This window comes from Oryzias latipes, chromosome 15 (genome assembly GCF_053564925.1).
Source record: "Oryzias latipes strain Hd-rR chromosome 15, Olatipes_Hd-rR_3.1".
Lineage (NCBI taxonomy): Eukaryota > Metazoa > Chordata > Actinopteri > Beloniformes > Adrianichthyidae > Oryzias > Oryzias latipes.
The window spans coordinates 4,673,134-4,694,131 of NC_136251.1; the positions used below are offsets into that span (position 1 = coordinate 4,673,134).

At 41.0% G+C, this 20,998-nt stretch overlaps 1 protein-coding gene across 1 annotated transcript in view; it reads right to left on the minus strand.

Moving 5' to 3' along the window:
• dntt (deoxynucleotidyltransferase, terminal) overlaps positions 1-16,748 on the minus strand; it is a 247,079-nt gene extending 230,331 nt beyond the window's left edge. The window contains exons 1-3 of the mRNA XM_023963474.2: positions 16,518-16,748; positions 9,362-9,536; positions 6,391-6,492 (exon numbers count right to left, since the gene is read on the minus strand). Of these exons, the coding sequence (XP_023819242.2) occupies positions 6,391-6,492; positions 9,362-9,536; positions 16,518-16,702 (462 nt within the window). The 5' untranslated portion in view covers positions 16,703-16,748. The remainder of the gene's footprint in view (positions 1-6,390; positions 6,493-9,361; positions 9,537-16,517) is intronic.
• Positions 16,749-20,998: the final 4,250 nt, after the last annotated feature.

The window sequence follows — 20,998 nt, forward strand, 5'->3', positions numbered from 1 at the left end:
AGACTGTAACTGCAGTTTTGCAAAAAAAACGTCAAAACCATCGAGCTAATCAGGCGTCCACAGCCGCTTTCAATGTTAAGACATTTTTTTACTTTAAATGTCTTCTTTCAGAATTTGTTGATTTTCTGTGGGAATTAAATGAAAAAGATTAACAAAAAAAACCTTTGGCTTTGTTTTACAAAAACTGCATCGTTTCATGAAAGACATATACATTATATATATCCTTATATACAAACAGGAATGACAAGACACAGGTAAACATGATCAGAAGAGATTGGGACCAGGGTAGTAAAACTCAAAAGCATGAAAAACAGGAAACCTTTCAAAATAAAACAGGAAACAGAACTCAAACATGACAGAACAAGATAGAAACCAAAGACCAATACAAAGAAACCCAAACCATGACACATACCTGTTAGCTCCAAAATTCTTTACACACATTCATGTCAACAACCAAACAATCCAACTACAGCTCACACGCATAAGCTTAACCCTTGTGCTATCTTAGATGACCCCACCCTTACTTTGACGTGTTCTCCCTACCATGACAAAGGTGGATAAAGGTGGAAAGATTTCATGTAATCCATGGACACCAGTGAAGATCACAAATCATTGAAGAAAAAAGGTTCAGAGCACTGTCTAGTGGGTGTAGATGACCCAACTCCCAATGTTAAAGTGTCTAGGATAGCACAAGGGTTAAATACACAAACGCACACAGGTCAAGCATATCATTATGTCAGGTGAGTGTCTGTGTTCTATGATGTTGCAGAAACAAAAGAGGGGGAGTGCCCGGTCACCTCACGCCAAGCAGCAGTGGTAGACAGGGCCCCCCAGACACCAGCGCGGTATACCAGAACGAGGGAATCTGCCGGGCAACCCAACGTCAGCCTACAACACCACAGAGCAGGGGGGGCAGAGGGGCTTGGAGAGCTGAGCCCCAGCCCAGCCAGAGAACAGCCCCCCCCCACCACTAAGTATCCTCCCAACCTCGAGCTCAAACCAGGGCCCCCCAATGGAGACCCGACCCACACTCAAGGCAACCACCCACATTGCGGGAAATCCAGCTGAGAAGGACGCAGGACCTCTCACCCCACCCAAGAAAAGTGGGGATCCCTGACATGCATGGTAAACATGGATCCACCAGACCCCCCCCCCCTCCCCCCCCACACACACACACACACACACTGTTTGTTGAATTCTGAAGAGGACTGGTAGTTGGAGGCAAGAACCAGAACCACAGGGAACACTGAACCCCCGCCCCCCAGATGTGCTAGCAGATCTGTGTGAATGGACTGCTGCTGCAAAGCAGTTTTCACCAGATGGTTTGAGCCGTTACAGTATCACTACAAGACTTTGAGAAGAAAAACATGGAAGGAGCACATGAGAGCAGAATTATACGTCCCAAATATTTTCATGACATTAATAGACAAGTAAGGATCCTTAAAGGTGTTGGAATTACAAAAGTCAAATTTAAAACATGTAAAAAGGTTCCCAAAGTCTTAAATAAAAGAAATTAGGCATTTATCCACAATTCCTCATTGAAGAGTTTGCAACTTCATGTGTTTTGGTGAAGCCACACCCCCTCAAAGGCAAGTAAACGCAGAAGTCATTGATCACAGGTGGCACACTCATGTAAAAAGAAACAATGTCAAAGATGGAAAATAACGTTTTATAATAATTGTAGATTGAATGAAACTTTGTGCCAAACTCACAGTTTAAAACAGAACAAACTGAAAACATTCATGAATAAAATATTCATTTTAAAAATTTTACCTTTTGAAAATCTTGAATGTGAGTTGTAAAATTCCTGATTAGTCACTTACTGAACAAGTCTGAGAATTGGCAGCAGCAGAATTGCTGGAGGTTTTTTCAGCTCAATCAACATTTCTCCACACATATTTGTCCAGAAGCTGATCCTGTGGGTCTGATCTATTCTAAACTCAGAGTTGAAAATTGTTGTAAAAATGATCTTTAACCCTTGTAATATCCTAGGCACTTTAACATTGGGAGTTGGGTCATCTAGACCCACTAGACAGTGCTCTGAACCTTTTTTCTTCAATGATTTGTGATCTTCACTGGTGTCCATGGATTACATGAAATCTTTCCACCTTTATTCACCTTTGTCATGGTAGGGAGAACACGTCAATGGAAGGGTGGGGTCATCTAAGATAGCAAGGGTTAATGGGGTTGAACATTTTCTGGTTCTAAAAGGACAAAGCCCCAAGACAGATTTCTTTGAAGCTCTTTCTAAAAAAAACTTCTGCTCTGGAATGGCATTCAGTGTTTAGGGATTTCTGGATTTACAGACAAAGGACACTGGAGTGGTTAAACTGGGGATTGTTTTAGCACGTCCTCTAACCTGGACACTGTTCCAGTAGATGCTCTTTAAGCAGCAAACAAGTGGGGAAAAAACTGCTGCTGCTTTGATTTGACTGACTTTGTGTCTGCTTTCAAGGAAGACTCAAAAATTCAAAAGATCAGGCTTTTTCCACAACAGGAAGGGTGTGTGAGAATTAAACTGTTTTAGCCAAATTCCTTCCAAATGACTCGCCTGTAGCTCATCTACATCACACAAGCAGCTTTCAAATACGGCAAACAAACATGTTAATTAGCTCTCCTAAAAAGCTCCATAGTTCATGTTATGGAGAGTCTTTGAAGAAAGCGTTTGTTCTTCCAAACAGCAATGATGCTTTAGATGCTTCTTTCAACAAAAGGGATTCTGGGTAGGCTAGACTTTCAATGGCTGATTGAAATAGTTGTTTTCTTGTTTCCTGGTGAATAAATCTGTATCCTAATAACTCATCTTTTCCATACCAATCTGTTGGTATAGTTTGTATCTGTTGCCCAAACTGTAATGTGATGTTAACACTGCACTGGATTTGTGCTCTGAATCCTGATTGACATGGAGCAAGTTTACCGCTGGACACTTGTCCAAAAATGTGTCCATAAACTTTACCCTTCCACCGTGTGAGACATTTGCTTACATGGGAGCATTGACTGTTTAGCTCATTTACAATGAAAAACGGTTACACAGTGGTACAGCAGTTAGCGTCCCAGTTCAAATCCCAGCTGGGGCCTTTCTGTTTAGAGTTTGCATGTTCTCCCCGAGATTATGTGGGTTTTCTCCGGGGACTCCACCTTTGTCCCACAGTCCAAAACATGTTTCTTAGGTTGATTACTCCAAATTGTCCTTAGGTGTGAGTGTGTATGGGTGTGTGGTGTGGCCCTGCGACAGACTGGCAACCAAGGTAGGGGAAATCCTTTATCCAACAGTAGCTGGGTTAGGCAGCCCTGTGACCCTGAAGGGTTAAGAAAATGGATGGATGGATGACGACACGGATAATGTTGAGAGATCAGGTTATTTGTTTTGTAGAGTTCTACACAACATCAGTAATCATGTCTCCGTGCAGTAGCAGTTTTAGGTACGGGCAGTATGGGCGGCTGCCCGTGGCAGCAGATCAAAGGGTGTGCGCTGGCAAAAAAAGACATTTCTGCGCAGCTAGGGTTTTCTTTTATCTGTTCCAACCGGTGATTGGAATTGCCTGAAACCTGCGAAGTGGCGCACCCTGCAGCTGCACGCAATCCTGTTGGCTAAGTTAGTGCCAATAGGTGTGTGAAGAAAAAGGGAATCAGTTCAACTGTGGGTCTCTCCAAATGAAGTAATCAGGTGGGGGGAGGGAGGGGCAGAATCTACTTTGTAAAATATTTTTCAAATCAGTCATACCGTGAGATTCTAATACCCATATTTTAATATAGGTCTAGAAATGACCAAATAAAAAAAGGGAACACAAGATGATGTGGTCACCAAGGTGGAAACTTGTTTAGTCATTGCCTTTGGTGGACAAGTTCATTGTCACATGCCAAAACGCCACAGAGATGGACAAAAAAAGGTCAAAGAGAAACAAGACAAAGAACAGGAGGAGTTCTCATACTCAAGGATGCACATTTTCTAGAGCTACCTGCTCCGTCAACGACCAAAGCTTTTTTTGTTTCTTGGTCGATGACCAAAACTGAAGTTGGCCTAATGTTGCAATTGAGGTCATTGTTCATTTTTTAAGCTTTTATGTTCTTCTAAAGCTTTTGCTCTACCTTTACTTGCATTTACAGCTGTATGTAACATTAGTGGTAACCCTCAGCACACGTCATGACTCGTGTGTCTGTACTAAGCTGTACTCATAAATCATGTGGACACAGCTTTATGTTTTCAATGTCTTTTACTTGTAAAAACTGATTTTTTTCAAAGTGAATGAAGGAACATGCCGAGACGGTCTTGGAAGATAGCTGAGGGTCACAGTCCACTAACTGACAGAAATGTAACCTGATTCTCTTTTATTTGAGGAAAAATCAAGCCTTAATTAAGCAAAATGTCCCCTGGGAACAAGCATTAGATTGGATTACGCACATGTTTGTATTTGCAGCATTGAAGTAGAGGTTTGATCTTCACTTACATCCACAAAAGGTGAAAATATTTGAAAGAAAGCAGAGAAATGGATAAAATGCATCTTAAGATCTTCTGTTGAAGTGTATAATTACTGGCAGAAACACATAAACTAACTTATGGAGTTTTGGGGTTTGAGTCAGATGAAAGCTTATTTTTAAATAGACGTTTTCGCATGGATAACAGCATTCCACAGCAGCACAGATCAATTGTCACACCATTATAGATCAGCTGCTTGTTCCTCATTAGTGCAACCTCTCCACCGTATCGTTTGCTCTATCTGCTGCTACCTGGCTCTCACAGGGACTTTGTCTACAACTGAGTGAAGCAACATACGGTATATCTATCCTGACTGACTTAGACAACTGCAGTAATGGCTGTTCTGCTTGAATGAAGGCATGTACCTGTTGTTTTCTGTGGTCCACAGCTGGAACAACCTTTCACCCTAATGGGAAAGTCTCCTTCGTTGTGGCTTTATGTGGAGATAATGAGCTAATCATTGGGATGGAGAAACTTAGTGGGATTGCTAATTAAGGAGTTAATGCTGTGGAAAGAAATCAGGGATAACAATTAAACAGCAGCTCTCCCCAGGTGAGACCAATGGGAGCCTGCACATTTGCACCTGACTGCCCATGCAAACAGACTCCATGTGTGCAGCTGTGAGCGCTCCACTGTGCGTGTGCAAGATTATGGAGCCGAGAAGAGCAGCGTGCATAGATTAAAAACATTATGTGCGGCGCAGAGGGACAGACTCCTAATGAAACAGGTTCTACTCAGGTTCTTATAGGTTATGTTTAATATGGCTGGCAAACTCCTCAGTCCAGATTCCCATGAAACACACACACACACATGGTGTTGGGGGGGTTAAAACACAGCACAGCATCACATGGTTGTTTTTCTACATGAACAGGAGCAGAGAAGGTTTTTTTTTCAAGCTGTGTCTGTCATCCAAGAGCCTTTCTCAATTTGGATGAGAGATGAAACGTCTTGAACTTAGAAATCCAGATGTCCAGAGGACTAGATGACCTTTCCTAAAACATTTTCTGCTGTGGATCCATCCCGGAACCATATATTGCTCAGGAGGTGAATTTACACACCTCCTGTCTCATTTTTTGTATTTTTGGACCTGAAAAATCAAAACCAAAATAGTAATTTGACTGACAAGTGGTTGCAAAGCTTTTACTTTACAGCAGTATGGCTTATTGCCTACACTGAGGAAAGGAACTTCCTTCAGAACGGCCCCATCAAAGCTAAGAAGTCACACCAACCATTTATCCAAATGTCATCTGTAGTCTTGGTCACTTTCAAACATGGAGGAAAGAAAGTTTTTGTGCTCCAGGTATATGAAGAGAAAGTCTGCATTAGTTCAGTATTGCAGGATTTGATGTTTTGCTTTGCAGACGACTAAAACATGTTATCTGAAGGCGTCAGGGATGATATTGCAGAGCTCTAACAGCTTTGACTGGAGCTGTCTGCACCTCTCGTCATCTTCGGCGCAATGTTCTTTCATCGTCTTCTCACTCTCCTCAACACCTCTAACGATTGCCCTCATTGGCATTCTGTGGGGGAACCTGAGCGACCCTTTCCTCAGCCCCTGACTTTGTCCACGCCTCCCTCACACAGCAATCAGCAGATGGCAGAGAGACAGATCTATCATTGCTTGTGAGGAGTGTCGCATCCACAGCTGGGCCCCGGGGCGTGTCTGTGCCCGCCCCCGTGCCAAGGATCATGAACATGTCAGCTGTTGTGCCTCAAACGTGCCACCGCTGCAGATGCTCCTCATTTGCAGGTTAATGTGTTTTTTGAGGGTGTCAGGGCGGTGCTGGGTGAGGCCAGCCTGCGATCCAATTAGAGCAGAACTGATTAGGGAGATTTGTAAACAGCGACGTAAGAGAGGCAGCCTCTGGTGGCGCAGCGGGATATCCAGCCAGGTTAGAGGAGCAGTTTCTTACTGTGAGAGTCTTGTTGTGATTCTCTGTTGTCGTCCGTCTCTGGCACGCGTACTGAGAAACTGCGACCACCGATGGGGGTGTAGAGACTTCCGGCAAGACATCCTGTGTGCAAAAATAACCACAGACTTACTCACAAACACACACACACTGATGGATTTCCTAACCTTCGTTTTTGACAGGCGTGCTTTAATGTGTGTGCTAAGCCATGTCTGGTGTGTCGAAGCCACAAGTTCAAATTAAATTACTTAAAAATGCAGCCATTGGCCTCAGAAGTTATTTTTATATCTTTGTGTTTCCAAGGAAACAGGCTAATGACACTCATCTCACAGTCTGGTGGCATCCATGTCTATTACACCACTTTATCCATGGCTTTACAAATCCACTTGCCATCATCCAATTTGCTTCCTGTAATTCGCCTCTTCACTCAATAAACGCTGGTTTATTTTCTTTTAATACATGCTTAACAAATTAATATTGCTAAAGAGTTGAAATAGAACTTAAACAGTCCATGAAACTCCACAGATGCATGACAGAGTCCTCCTTAGGAGACTTTCCTCATCCGTTTCTATCCTGCTTCCTCCAATTCACGCTCATCCGGCTCTGAAGTCCATAACTGTACTTTTTTTGGGCTAAAGTAAACATACCTACAGATCTTTTTGGTGTTGCACTTTCACTTATTTAAAAAAAAAAGGGAAAGTGAAGATTAATTCAACAAGTGGATGAGGAAATATTTATCTTCCTCATTTGGACTTCCTCTCCACCTTTTGGGGGGCAAATTAAATATAAAGAGGGGGGTGAATGGTAAATGGCGTATACTTATATAGCACTTTTCTACCTTCTTTGAAGGCCCAAAGCGCTTTATAATCACAGGGTATATTATTTGGCAGTCGCCAATTGGGCAAGTTGTAAAAACTAAAAATGCTCCAGTTGCTTAGCTCGCCACTAGGAGGCAATGCCGTTTTATGAGTAGTTAGAAAAGTAAAGCTGTGAACAAAGGTGAACAAAGCTAACCCAATATCTGAAGAGGATTTCATTTAAAGTGTGCACCCATGAGAGTGGTACGCTTGCCAGTCCTGTGTTTTCTGTCCTCCACTGGTTACCTGTACTAATGTCACCTGTTTGAACTGTTTATAATAATAATAATAATAATAATAAATTGTATTTATATGGCGCCTTTCTGGACACTCAAGGTCACCTCACAGTACAAAAGTATGTAAAAACATAAAAATACAACAATAAAATACAAAATAGCAGCTTAAATATTGTGAGCTGAATCTATGACGAAAAAGGTGAGTTTAGAGATGTTTGGAAAACTGAGAGAGTGAGTCCATATTTTGTAGATCAGAGGGGAGGGAGTTGCAGAGTTGTGGGGTAGAGCTGCTGAATGCTCAAACCCCCCCCCCCCATGGTAATGAGAGGTGGTCGTGGAACAGCCAGTCAAAGGGAGGAAGAGGATTTGAGGGAGCTTTTTTATTGACCAAATACTTATTATTTCCCCTGTTATACAAATGAGTTCCCTAAAAATTGTTCAATGTGATTTCCAATGGAATTTCTTTACATTCTGTCTCCCTGATAGTTGAAATGCATCTGTGATGAACATAACAGACCTCTAAGGGAGACCACTTTCAGAATCTGGGACTAAAGCTAATGTCGACTCACAGAGTCCTCACTTTGCTGAGATTAAAAGGTGGAGCAAGAGTTCGTAGACCTCCTGTGCTCCTATCTAAACTGCAGAGACACTCCAGGCTCATATTATTGTCTGTCAGCCAGGCAGAGGACTGACTTAATGAAAACCTATCGGGTCACTGGACAGGGCAAATGTCAGCGGGGTTCCACCTATTGTGAGAAGCTGCTTGGCCTTAAGCCCACACATTCCCCTGAGATGCAGAGCTCACCTGCTTCTGTGTTTCAGAAGTTTGTTCATTCACACATTTCCATTTAATCTGGACAAACAGCCTCTCTGCAATCCTTCTCATGATAGAAGGCATGTGTGCCCACTGGGAATCCTTTTTGTAGCTCCTTAAATAGCTCTGACATAAACAAACTCATAAAGAAACCACACAGTGGAAGTGTGGCTGCATAAATGCCACTGCACTTCACTCCTTTAGCTTCATAGAGAAACACAACCACAAAATAGACATTGGTTACCTAGGGAGATGGGTCAATAAATGTCAGCATGGTATTATTGGCCCTGCCTGCTAATGATGCAACCAAATAGAGGCATGCCACTGGTGTACAACTTGGTCATGCAGAAACAATGCCACAGAATGCAGAAAAGGTTTTCCCCACTGGGGCACACATAATTTCATAGTCACTGTTACTGCAGGCTGATCAAAAATAATCCTATTTGTTGCCTGGCATAGTGGCAAACTTGAATGTTTTTCTTTCCAGAGTGGAAATGGAAGGAGAGAACATGTTTCTTTATTCTGCACCCATATGCTACCAAGCACTGCCATTCACAGGGGAAAATATGTGTGCATCTGTGAGAGGATGTATGTGTCTTTGTTAGACATCCGGCTGATGGGTTCATTTAACACTCCCACGCAATGTGGATGAGGGTTTCCTATCAGCCAGGCAAAGTGGGACAAAACGAGCAGTGGAGTCGAACGGGGTACGTTTTAAAACCTCCACCTCAGGGAACATTATTTTTATACATTTTCATAGTGAGGAAAGAAGTTCACAAATACTAATAATAATTTAAAAAAACAATAATAGATTGGCGATGTCTTACAATTACTGACATCTTGTGGTTAAAATAGAAATCACAATCATTAAAAAGAAAAAAGGTTTTGATATAACTTTTTCCCCAATGTGTGAGAAGTCAAACCGATGTTTTTATTATCGTCATCTCACAAACGAACAACAGTGTTCCTGATTTTGTCCTATTATAATATGACGACTGTTCCTATAAATCAGTTATAAATCTACCTATAAATCAGCAGAAATTCGAGCTTTTGTCAAGAGAACAAACCTGGATGAGGTGTTTGGTTTCCACAGCAACAGGTCTCCTCTCTTTCATGCTGTCGGTGAACCAGCTGATGTCCAACACGTGCATCTTGGAGGGATCTGACGGAGAGTGACCTTTCAGCCACGCCCAGAGCGAAGAGGCCTCACTGTCCTCTGAAACCACATGAGTGACGGCATCACTGCCAAACAGCAGAGAGAGGTCTTTCATTACTCAGTTGTTTTTAAAACCCTTCACTAAGTTAAAGCGCTAAAAACAACCAAGGTTGTTCCATACATGGAAAGAGGAAATGTCATGTCTGAAACAGGAAGTGAATAAGCAGATCTGTAAAACTTATTGTTTTTTTTAGCCAGGTCAGTTACTGACAAATGTGGATGTTCTTATTTAGAAAATTCTCCCAGTTTGGGGAGAATAGACGAATCACACTTACTGGCCACTTCATCAGATACACATGTCCAACTGCTTGTTAACGCAAGTTTCCAATCAGCCAATCAAATGGGAGCAACTCAATGCATTTGATTTGATCTGATTTATTGATTTATTTCAAGCATTGTAGTCAAAGCAATAAAAAATTTACATATATTTATCAAACTCATTATAGAAATGTTGAAATGCATTAAAAAGATTAAACAAAACAAAAAAGTCACTTAAATCACTTTTGTTTAATTAAATACATTGATCATAACTAAAGTCTAAGTAGAGCTTGATTTCTTGCTCTACTTGAAGAAGAAGTGATCTTATTTAATCCCACCCCTACTGAGTTCATTTATTTGATAGTTTTACATAGTTTTTCTAATCCAGTTCTGATCTGATAGATTCTTTTCAAGTTACAGAATCCAGTTCTTATTGTTGATTGATTATCTTCAGAAAACATTCATTCATGATTTCAGTAAACAGTAACGGTAACCGTTGTGTAATAATCATTGATTATCATTAGAACACATGATAGCATTAAACTAGTAATTATTGCTACACATTGCAGATCAAGTAAATAAAATCAATAGCTTATTGATAGTAATGTAAACATTTCAGTAATCATTAATGCACATTACAATGTAAAACTCAGTGGTTGTAATTAAAAGAGCTTTGATTATTTCACCACAATCAAGTTCACACATGGATTTGGAATTATTCAAACACCTGTTGATCCTTAACTCCTCTCATCTTCATATCCTGAAATCAGAGTTTCTTTATACATATTCTTGAATATTTAGATATTTGAACATTTTTTGAGCTCATTACTTAAACCGTTCCAAAGTTTAGTGCCACACACCGACACACAGAAACTTTTCTTTGTGGTTCTTATCAGTTTGATCTTGAAGTTCCTACATCCCCTCAGTTTGTTCCTCCTTCATTTTCTAAGAACTGTTTCTGGATGTTGAATGGTAACAATTTCCCACTGACTCTGTATAAAAGTTGTTGGTGTAAAAATCCACAAGGTCACACAGTTTTAAAAGTCTAGATTGATAAAATATATTGATTGCATGATCAAGATATCCGGCTTTATGTACAATTCTGACGGCTAGCTTTTGAAGTAAAAAGAGGATGGAGTGAACTCTTGTAATTATTCCCCCAAATTTCTATACAGTAGGTGAAATATGGTAAAATTAAAGAACAGTACAATAAAAATCCACCGTTGTATCCTAATATATGTTTAGATTTATTTACGATTAAAATACCTTTTGAGACTTTAGTTTGTATGTGTCTGATGTGAGGCTTCCAATTTAGTTTGACATCAATAAAAATCCCGAAGAATTTGATTTCTGTAACACTTTCAATTAGGACATTATTTATTTCAAGTGAGAGTTCGGTATTGGTATTGTAGTTACCAAAAAACATCACTTTGGTTTTATCCAAGTTCAAAGATCATTTGTTGTAATCCATCCATGATTTTATTTTGGTTAACTCTGTGTTTACCACATTGATAAGTTCCCTATGATTGTCTGTAGAATAAAAAATGTTTGTGTCATCAGCAAATAATGAGTTTCATAAGCTTTGAAACATCGAATATATCATTTATGTATATATTGAATAGTAGCAGGCCCAGAATTGATCCATGTGGGACACCACTACTTATCTCTATGTTTTTCTGATTTAAATTCATCAATCTTGACAAATTGTTTTCTTCCCATTAAATAGCTTTTGACCCCATTTAGTCATCCAGACATGGTCCAGACAATCTGCTGCAGTTCAAACCAGCATCAGAACGGAGACGAAAGATGATTTCAGTGACTTTGAATGTGGCATGGTAGGGTTTACATAGAATGGTCAGAAAAAGAGAAAATATCCAGTGAGCTGCAGTTATGTGACTTAAAGGCATTGTTGATGCCAGAGGTCAGAGGTCAGACTGGTTCCAGCTGATAGAAAGACAACAGGAACTCAAAAAACCAACTGAGGTCTCCAGAAGAGCATCTCTGAACACACAACACGTCCAACCTGGATGCAGATGGACTACAGCAGAATAGTTTAATTTGCATAGTAGGCTGAAATGTAGCATCAAACATGCACTTTCTTTATGCTAGCAGTAGTAGAAATGTAGTCTCATAATTAGCTTTTTTATCATTAAACAGAATATAATTATAAGGTGCCAAACTGTTTAGTCGATGACGATTCTCATTCATACAAGTGACGTCTTGAAATTGAGTCAAAGGCAATACATCCAGATGCTACAACTCCACTTCAAGACTTCTATTTGTTAACTTGTCGCTTATGCTTCAAACTCAATGAACTGGCAACAGGTCAGTACACTTCACATTGTTCATGTCATTGAAAAATAAAGTTCATGGTTATCTGGACAGGAAGTGCATCCTCTGCACTGGCTGCAGCTGTTGGAAGCTGTGGTGAATACCCAAAATACAAGAGACAGAAAGTGCAAGATGGGTGGATTTGATCAGCTTGTGTGCCTGTATTCCTTGACTCTTTAGTTTCAGCTGTTACATACCATTTAAAAGACACAATGGCTCTAAATAACAAAAAAAAGTCATGACATTTTGTTTTATAACAAAATGTTTATAAGTGAATTGTTTTGCAAAAAGCAAAATGAAGATCCTTAAGTGTTCTGAAATGCCTGATTCCATCAGCCAGCTTTTGTAATGCAGCTCACATGGACCTTGTAGTCTTACTTAGACTGTTTTGGAATCAACATTGGATACACTACAATAACCACAAGCCTTTTGTGCATCCCTCCAATTTCTGATGGAGTTGAAGTCTCTCAAGCGATGCCCCGTCCTTTCTGCACACACCAACTCAATAGACTTTATTGCAGCCCTCACCTCCCATTCCTTCTATGAACATCCAAGTACCATTCCCAATCAGTGCATTCAGACAGACATAATTACTCCCAGCATGCTCCTCTCCCTCTCTCCCAGACTAGACTAAACCAGTGGAAATGCTCTTTAACGGCGGTCCCAGCAGGGCCCAAGCTAAACCCTAATTGGCTCAATCACTAGCGAAACTAATCCTGTGTCTGCTGAACACATCACTGTGGCCTCTGCTTTTCCACAGAAATTCTTTTTTAAGCTCAAGTACAAAGTACTTCAAAGTACGCTGAAAGTGAGAACCAGATCTGCACTGTTCTTATTCTGTCATGGTTGTTGTACTGAGTCGTTGTTGTTGTTTTTTGTTATTGCTATCACATTTTGGAGTTCTTGATTTTCTTTTCAGGTTTGGTTTCTGAACATGAGTGTGTGGTTGCTTGACTCAGTGTTGGCCTGTCATTGGTTGGAGAGCTGCCCAGGGTATACCCCGCCCTCACCTTCTTGTAGCTCTTACCCCAAAACGGGAGCATATGGGGATGAGTTTGAGCAGGTTGGCTGTGGCTCCTCCCAGATAGACACACCTCTCTCTGAGGGTTCACCTTGGCTCTGTCCCAGCTGCCCACACGTGGTGGTTAGCGTCTGTATTTATGGAACTGTTTGGAACAGTTTAGTCTTTTCTTGAGGACTTTCTTTGTCTTGTTTGGTTTTTATTTCTTTGGAGATTTTTCCACACCGAAAAAGCAACCTTATCCAAAATGAGCTCAAGGGGTTTGTTGCAAAACCTTAGATAATAAAATAAAATTGAAGCTTTTTAACTAACAACTTGAGGTGATACATTCCCAAATTAAAATGTGTATACTCACTGTGTAGTCACAGAAAGCATAGTTTTGTGAATTGCCAAACAAAAGTCTGAATTGCCATCCATCCATTCATCATTTTCTGGGACTGCATTTGGGGTTAGCAGTCTAAGAAAAGATGCCCAGACTTCTCTCTCTCCAGCCATTTCCTCCAGCTCCTCTGGAGGGGACCCCGAGCCATTCCCAGGCCAGCCAAGAGTCATAGTCTCTCCAGCGTGTCCTGGGTCTTCCCTGGGGCCTCCGCCCCCCTCCCCCCATCTCTAAGGGAGCGCCCAGCCCCTATACGGAGGAAGCTCATTTCCGCCTCTTGTATTCAGGACCTCGTTCTTTTTGTCGTGATCCAGAGCTCATGACCATAGGTGAGCATTGGAACGTTGACTGACCAGTAAACTGAGAGCTTTGCTTTCTGGCTCAGCTCTCACTTCACCACAAGGAACCAGTACAGCGACCGCATAACAGCAGATGCTGCTCCAATCTGCCTTTCCATCTCAGGCTACGGTCTTCCCTCACTCATGAACAAGACCCCAAGATACATAAACTCCTCCACCTGGGGCAGGGACACTCCACCCACCAAGAGAGGGCAAACTACCTTTCTCCGGTCAAGAACCATGGCCTCAGATAGTCTCTAGGCTCTTCCCATGGGCCCCGGTCGGGTCCAACCCTGAGAAACAACGTTGGATCACTCTCCTGTGGGCCCACCCCCTGTAGGAGAGCTCCAAAGGGGCTGGTGCAATGTGGTTTGGGTGGGAGTTGAAGGCAGGTGCCTCAGTGGCCCGAACCCTGTCATGGATCTTGGCTTTTGGGAGTCTGAATTACACTCCCAGTTATTTCTTTTACCCAAAACTATGGTGGCCCTGAAGTGGTAAACGTATCAATCAATGACTCAATGCAAAAACATTCTAAAAATTAAAATGACAATGAAAAAAGTAAAGCAACTCTAAATTTTAGAAATCAAAACAAATTTCCCGAAATAGTAAAAAGAAAACTTTTACAGAATACAAAAATAAAATTCCAGAAATCAAAGTGAAATGTTAAAAAATGCAACAAAATAGCAGAAACTACACTGACTAACTGATGGCGTTTAAGTTTTGAAGAAGAGGGAAGGCAGAAGGATATTTTGACCAAACTGTGGTAAGGAGTCTGGTGAGTAATCACCAAACCTTTGCAGTGGCTGCGGCCAGAAACTTCCTGCAGACAGAAAATCTCGCCATGCCAAACCACTTCTGGTTGAAAAGGTAAACAACGTGAAACGTAAGTGTCCATAGGACGCCTGTGGGATGTCCACACAAACTATGCTCTGATTGTCTAAACTCCTCATTTCTACCAGCAATGCTGCACGAGCCCAAAAAGGACTCCGCTCTAATCACATGATCACCACTCATGGGCCCCAGGATTTGGGGGTCAAAATTATTAATTAATTATTCATTCATTAACTATTTTCTGTGGACCACCTTTGCCCATCTTTCACCAGCAGACAGCCCGTATCCACCCGCAAGGGCAGTTGTGACTGAAGCTGAAGAAACGGGTGAATCAATTAGAACCGCTGACAAAACGACACAGCAAAAAGTTTCTTTTTTACCCAGGTGTGTCTAAAATCAGTCATTCATGTCGGTGCATGTGAAACATTGTTTTTTTTGGAGGCACATTCTTTCATGCACACGGTGTACCTGACCATATGCTCACCACAGCTTGCCCGTAACTCCCGTAAGGCTGGATACAGGAGGTGATGCTATCAATCTGCAGCTGATATCACTTTCGTCGTCTTACTGAATTAATGACAGTTTGAGGCAGCCGCGCTCCACTTCCTGTTGTTAGTTTCAAACAATTGTATCAAGCCAAGTGTAACCGAAGGAGTGCTCAAGCTGTGTTTCTGGGAATGCTGCCACCACCGAGTGAGCTCGTGTGACTGGCAGGGACACCTACAAAACATGCTCAGACACTTTCTTTTTCTCTCACTGAATATATTTCATGGCAGGACAGTTTTTTTAAATTTGTTTTTCATTAAAGGTATAATCAATCCCCACAACTTTTCTTCCTCTAAATTAGGCTGAAAGATGTTTTCTTCTAGAAATAAGAGAGATGAATACAACATGGTGCTGTCATTGGACAGCACTTCTTTTCTTGAGCATCACATGAGAAAACACCAGCATTTGCTCTGCCTTTCCACAACAATTCAGCTGGTTCATTCAATATTCTGCACCTTCCTTTAATGAGGTTTTGTTATGGCTGCAGTGGGAAATCCCTTAAGGGAAGGAAAAGAAACAACATCTGCCCTAACCCCCAAATCCACTATTTATGAGACAGTCTGTAATTTTCTGATTCCACTTTAATGCCTCAAACAATGAGTTTGGAAGATGGTGTAATCTAAGCTAATGTCTACACCTTTCTGTAACAGCCAAGACGTGTTTTTGTCTTGATGGTCAGTTTTTTGAGCAGTTATCTGGATCCCCTTGTTGTTTTATTGACACAAGGTATTTGAAGAACCTCAAGCTGCAGCAATAACAGTAACTCCGACTGTGGAACTTTGGCTGTTTTACAGTGCACCCACTAAAAAGAAGGAGCCTCTTTTTAGCCCTTTGTCCTCAAAGGGCCAGAAATAAGCCATATAAGGTTCGTAAGCCATAGGTTCCCGACCCCTAGAGTAACAAGCAAACATATGTTTTCTATGCAACTGTAATTGTCACTTTCAAAAGTTATAATAAATAAATAAATTAGTTATTTAACATTAAGGAGTAGTTACGTTTATTTTTCATTACATTTAGTTACATGTATATGTTGTTTCTGACCCTATGAGGACAAAGGGCTAAAGAGAGGCCTCTCCTGCTTCTGAGAACCTTTTTCACCGGGCTTAAAAAATAAAAAACCATCAATGCCAACCACACCATAAAACGCTCCTAAGGGAAACTAACAATGCAAGTAAAACAGGTCGTGCATCCCGCAGCACTCCACAGCCCTTTGCAGGTGTGTGTTGAACATTCAGAAAAGCTTTTCCCATTGTTAACCCGAGCTCGGATTAGTCAGAGCAGAACAAGGTAAGCTTTTTCCAACCTGAGGACGTCTTCCACCACAAAGCCCTTTGACCTCGCCAGCTGTGTCAGAAAGCTTCTCCTGCTGCGGCCCATTTTCCTCTCTACCAGGAAAATGTGGACATCTTCAAACACAGCCTTTTTACTCCTGGAAAGTGTGGTTTCCTCAGGCCTGAGCCTCTTCTTCGGATGAGGCCAGCGAAGCATGTTTTTAGAACTGAGCTTTGTACCTCTGCTCCCAGGAATGGCAGCTTCTGTCAACTTTATTTGTAACTTTCATGACGGAAAAGACGCCTCTTTTCACAGTGCAGATGTTTATTTTGTATTTGTTGGTCTCACTGTTTTTTCATTCTTCTTACAGTTTCTATCAGACTTGGCAAGAGTTGGCAGACGTCTGTGGCAACAGGTGTTGAGGATTTGGTGTTTACCCAAAACCACCTGCTAAGATAAAATGAATAAGATTCGGGTAGGACAATACTCTGGTGGCACGGTTATTTTCCAGTAAAAGTTGTTTGGCAAAACCACATTTGGGAGAGGTAAACAGAGTCCGATTCACAAGCTTCCTGAAAAGCTGCTCTGAGGTTCTCCCACTCTCCTTTTGGCAGGAGTAAACTCACCTCTCAAACCTCTTACAGCTGCTCTGCCGTGTCCGGTTTGTCTCACCACGCACCATCTCATTATGTCCACACAGAGTCTGGGCCATCTGCTTCACTGCTTTAATTAGCTTGCTGCCTAAAATGAGAGGCTTTGTGGGAAATCCCTGGAGAGGCCACAGACATGGCCTTTGCTGACATCCAGGTACTGTCTGTGCAAGCCGTCGATGATTGATGGCATTTATCAGCAGCGTATTAAAAATAGTGAGGAATACAAACGGAAATCTCTGAGAATTTGCTCTGCCACATCGTTCTTTTCATCAAAACTGCCATAAAAGAAAAACGCTTCCGTTTTTTTGTTATATTTATACAAAAAGCTGCAGCTCTGTGTGACAGGACTGATAAGTACTGGAGAAAGACATTAAAGGCCCTGGGTCTTCAAAACACGTATCGAGGCTTGCTTTATTTAGAGGACGCGCTAAAAGTGGAGATTTGGGGAGCTTCACTGGCCGGCTGTACTATGTGACCGATTCATTTTTGACAGAGTTCTGAATCCCTCAGGACCCATTCAAAATGTGGGTGTTTGATGGAAAGTTGCAGGGCAGTGAGAGTCTGAGGACAGTTTGGAGGGAGTTTGGAGATATAGGAGAAACCTGTTTTTATATAAAAACCAATGTGTCCTCTAAACAATAATCAATGTTGCAAAAGCACAATCATTTTCCAAACCCCAACTGTAGTGATGGGCATCAAAACTCTGTGCCATGTCAATACCGTATACAACGTGGCTTTTGGTGCTTTGCTTGGATGCTGTGTTTCAGACATGTCAATCACTTGAATCCAGTTCAGTTTTACAATTCTGGCCAATTATTTTACCTTTGCAGGAATTTGGACAGGCTAATATAAGGATATGGGAGGCCATGGGGGTGTCCGAAGCTTCAGTCAAAATTCAGGGGGTGAAGCCTGAGAATGTTTAAGACCAATGTAAAGTTTGTCTTTCTTTCAGCGTGAGTAGAAATGGAGATGCAGCGCTGCAGTGCAGACTGTTAAGGAAATAGATCAGGGGTGTCAAACTCATTTTGGTTCAGGGTCCACATTCAACCCATCTGATCTCAAGTTGGCCGGACCAGCAACATAAAAGCAAAATAACAGCTTTGTTTTTGTTTTTTTACTCAACTGGAAAACAGGCCTCAACCAACATGGTAGCCCAATCATTTCTTATTACACATTCATTCACAGAGGCTGAAGGATCTTAAATAAAATTAATTTCAAAAATTTTAAATATCTGCAACAGACTGGCGACATGTCCAGGGTGTCCCCCTGCTTTCGCCCATAAGTGGCCGGGATAGGCTCCAGCAGCCCCGTGACCCCGAAAGGGACAAAAACGGAATAGAAAATGAATGAATGAATGAAATTTTAAATATTGGTTTATTCAATTTTATACAGACTGAATATTTTAAATCTGACACTGAAGCAATCCTGATAATAAATTCAAGAGGGGCTACAGAAAGAAATGAAACATCTTCCGTAAAATGTAAACGTCCAAACGATGACAAAATTACACTAAATTAAACTTGCAAACATTTGTAAACATAAGAGTTTGGAGTTAACCTCCTTTCTCTCCTGAAACTGGAGAGAAAGGAATCCTGACATTGACCGGACCGTTAATATCAGGATTTAAATCCTTTGCAGCAACACATTTACTGTCATTCAAGTGTGCAAAACACAATGAAATGTCCATCATTGTTATTCATTATTGTAAGAATCTTTTCCTGGTTTGCTGCCTGACCTTTGATGGGGCACCATCAGTGACCAAAATTACTTCATGTGACCAGTTCACTTCAGCATCGTCCAGCGCAGTAACTACAGAGCTGACTGTCATCAGCTGTTGTTGTGTCCATCAATTCAAGAAACTCCACTGTGACATCTCTTCATCACCTCTAATAAATATGCACTGCCGGTCATATCTGTGATGTTGGTGCTTTCATCAATAGTGACTGAAAATACAATAAATGACTGGATTCCTTCATATGGCTGCCCATGTTTCCTCAGAGATGTTGAATCTGGAGTCGTATTTCTTGACAGACTCACGTTTAAGGTCGACTGCTTTTTAGGAACAAGACTTCTGCAGCCTTCAGCATATCCATAAGTTCACCATCAGAAAATGGTTTGGATGTTTGCTCCAACTTGTTTGCAATAAGGTAGCTAGCTTTCACTGCTCCATCACTGACGTCACGGCTGCAGTAAATCCAGATGGTTATTTATCGGTCCAGCTAATAGTTGCTAAATCTTATTTTTTCTTAACTGCAAATGGTGAAACTTTTCTTTATGGTGAGTCATAGTGGTGTTAGAGTCCTTTTGTTTTGTGCCCTTTGTTTGTGTGGCGCCTCCTGGAGGTTGTGGTTCTCCATGGAGAAGCGCACGGCTGCCTGAACTTACCTTGATCTGTCTTAGCGGTGTTATAGGGTCTCTGTTTTAGTCCTCACTTTTGGTGAGTTCTAAACTAAGCAGTTAAATTTAGACCATCACTATACTGAGGAGTGTTTTTAATGTGTTGATTTTTCAGTTTTTGGTTTGTGTTTTTTTTCCCACATAGAGGAGTGCTCTTTGTTAATAAATCACAAGTGTTTCATTGAGCCTTGACTGGTCCGTCCTGCATCTGGATCATCCTGATGCACCATAACTCTACATCCTCACATTAAAACAAACACACTTTGCCTCTGTCTGAGGAAATGATTACACGTTTCTCATTAACCTGGAGTTCAAGTGCTAACCGGTGTCAAGAAGGTCAAGCAGCTCCAATTATGTGACTATTCACTCCCCACAGACATTCAGCTATATATGACCTGCTGGCCACCATTCAGATGGTAAACACGAAATTCTGAGACAAATGGCTCGTGCACTGTTTCCAATTTACATCTGTCTTGGGGAGCTAGCTCCACAGGTGCATCGATAAGACTATTAAAGTTATTTTTTCTCTGCAGAAGAAAGAGGAGTTGGGGCTGAAAAGCCAAAAGAAAAAGCATCCTTCAACAGGAGGAATAATATTATGGAAACGTCTAGAAAAGATGTCAGATAAACAGACAGAAAAATATAAATACATTTTAACCTCTTTCAAAAATCCACAATTTTTTAAACTTGACAAATGTTTATGTCAGTATTGTGTACATATTAGAAATGAATAGAAATAGTTAGAAATGTGCTGCAGAGTCTGTTAGGAATTAGAAAAATAGCTAAGTTAAAGCCACACCAGGGTTTGGAAATGCTCTTGGTTTGGGATATTAAGGATTACTGTGTGTTACTTTCAACCAATATTGAAATGAATTCAAATTCTTTGTTGGTGTAAAAAAGAAAAAGACAATGCTTAAATCAGAGAAGCTTCAATCTGAAAGCTTGGAGCTGTTGAAACATCTGAGCCCTCATAAAAGGATTTTTTTTAGAAGTACAAGAGTTACAACTTTTATTTAACTCATTTGAAAATGTTCAAAATGACGAAATGAACGCCGACATAAAGCTTTAGTAGGAAGTTTCAAGTTCTGCTAAATAGAATTTGTGTACCTCATTTTCACATGGCTAAAACATCTAATTTGTTTAGACTTCAGTATATTAAATATCACTGCGTTTGTGTGTGATTTTTGAATGTGAGGTGGAATTCAGCAAAAAAAGGGTTCTTCCCCTTTCAAAAATTCTCTTTGGACGTATAAAAGTCTGCATTGTTTTTGGTAAACATCATACAAACTGTGTTTTTTTAATTGAGCATTAGAAATGTTTATTTTAACTGGTTTTGTGCTTTGTTTAAAACCTCTGTGAAGTCTGCAGCTATGCTCCTTTCTGCCCTTTGTGAGCAGCACAGCATCATCTGCATACATCACTGTATCATTAAAATTAACGTTCCATTTACTGGAACACAAAT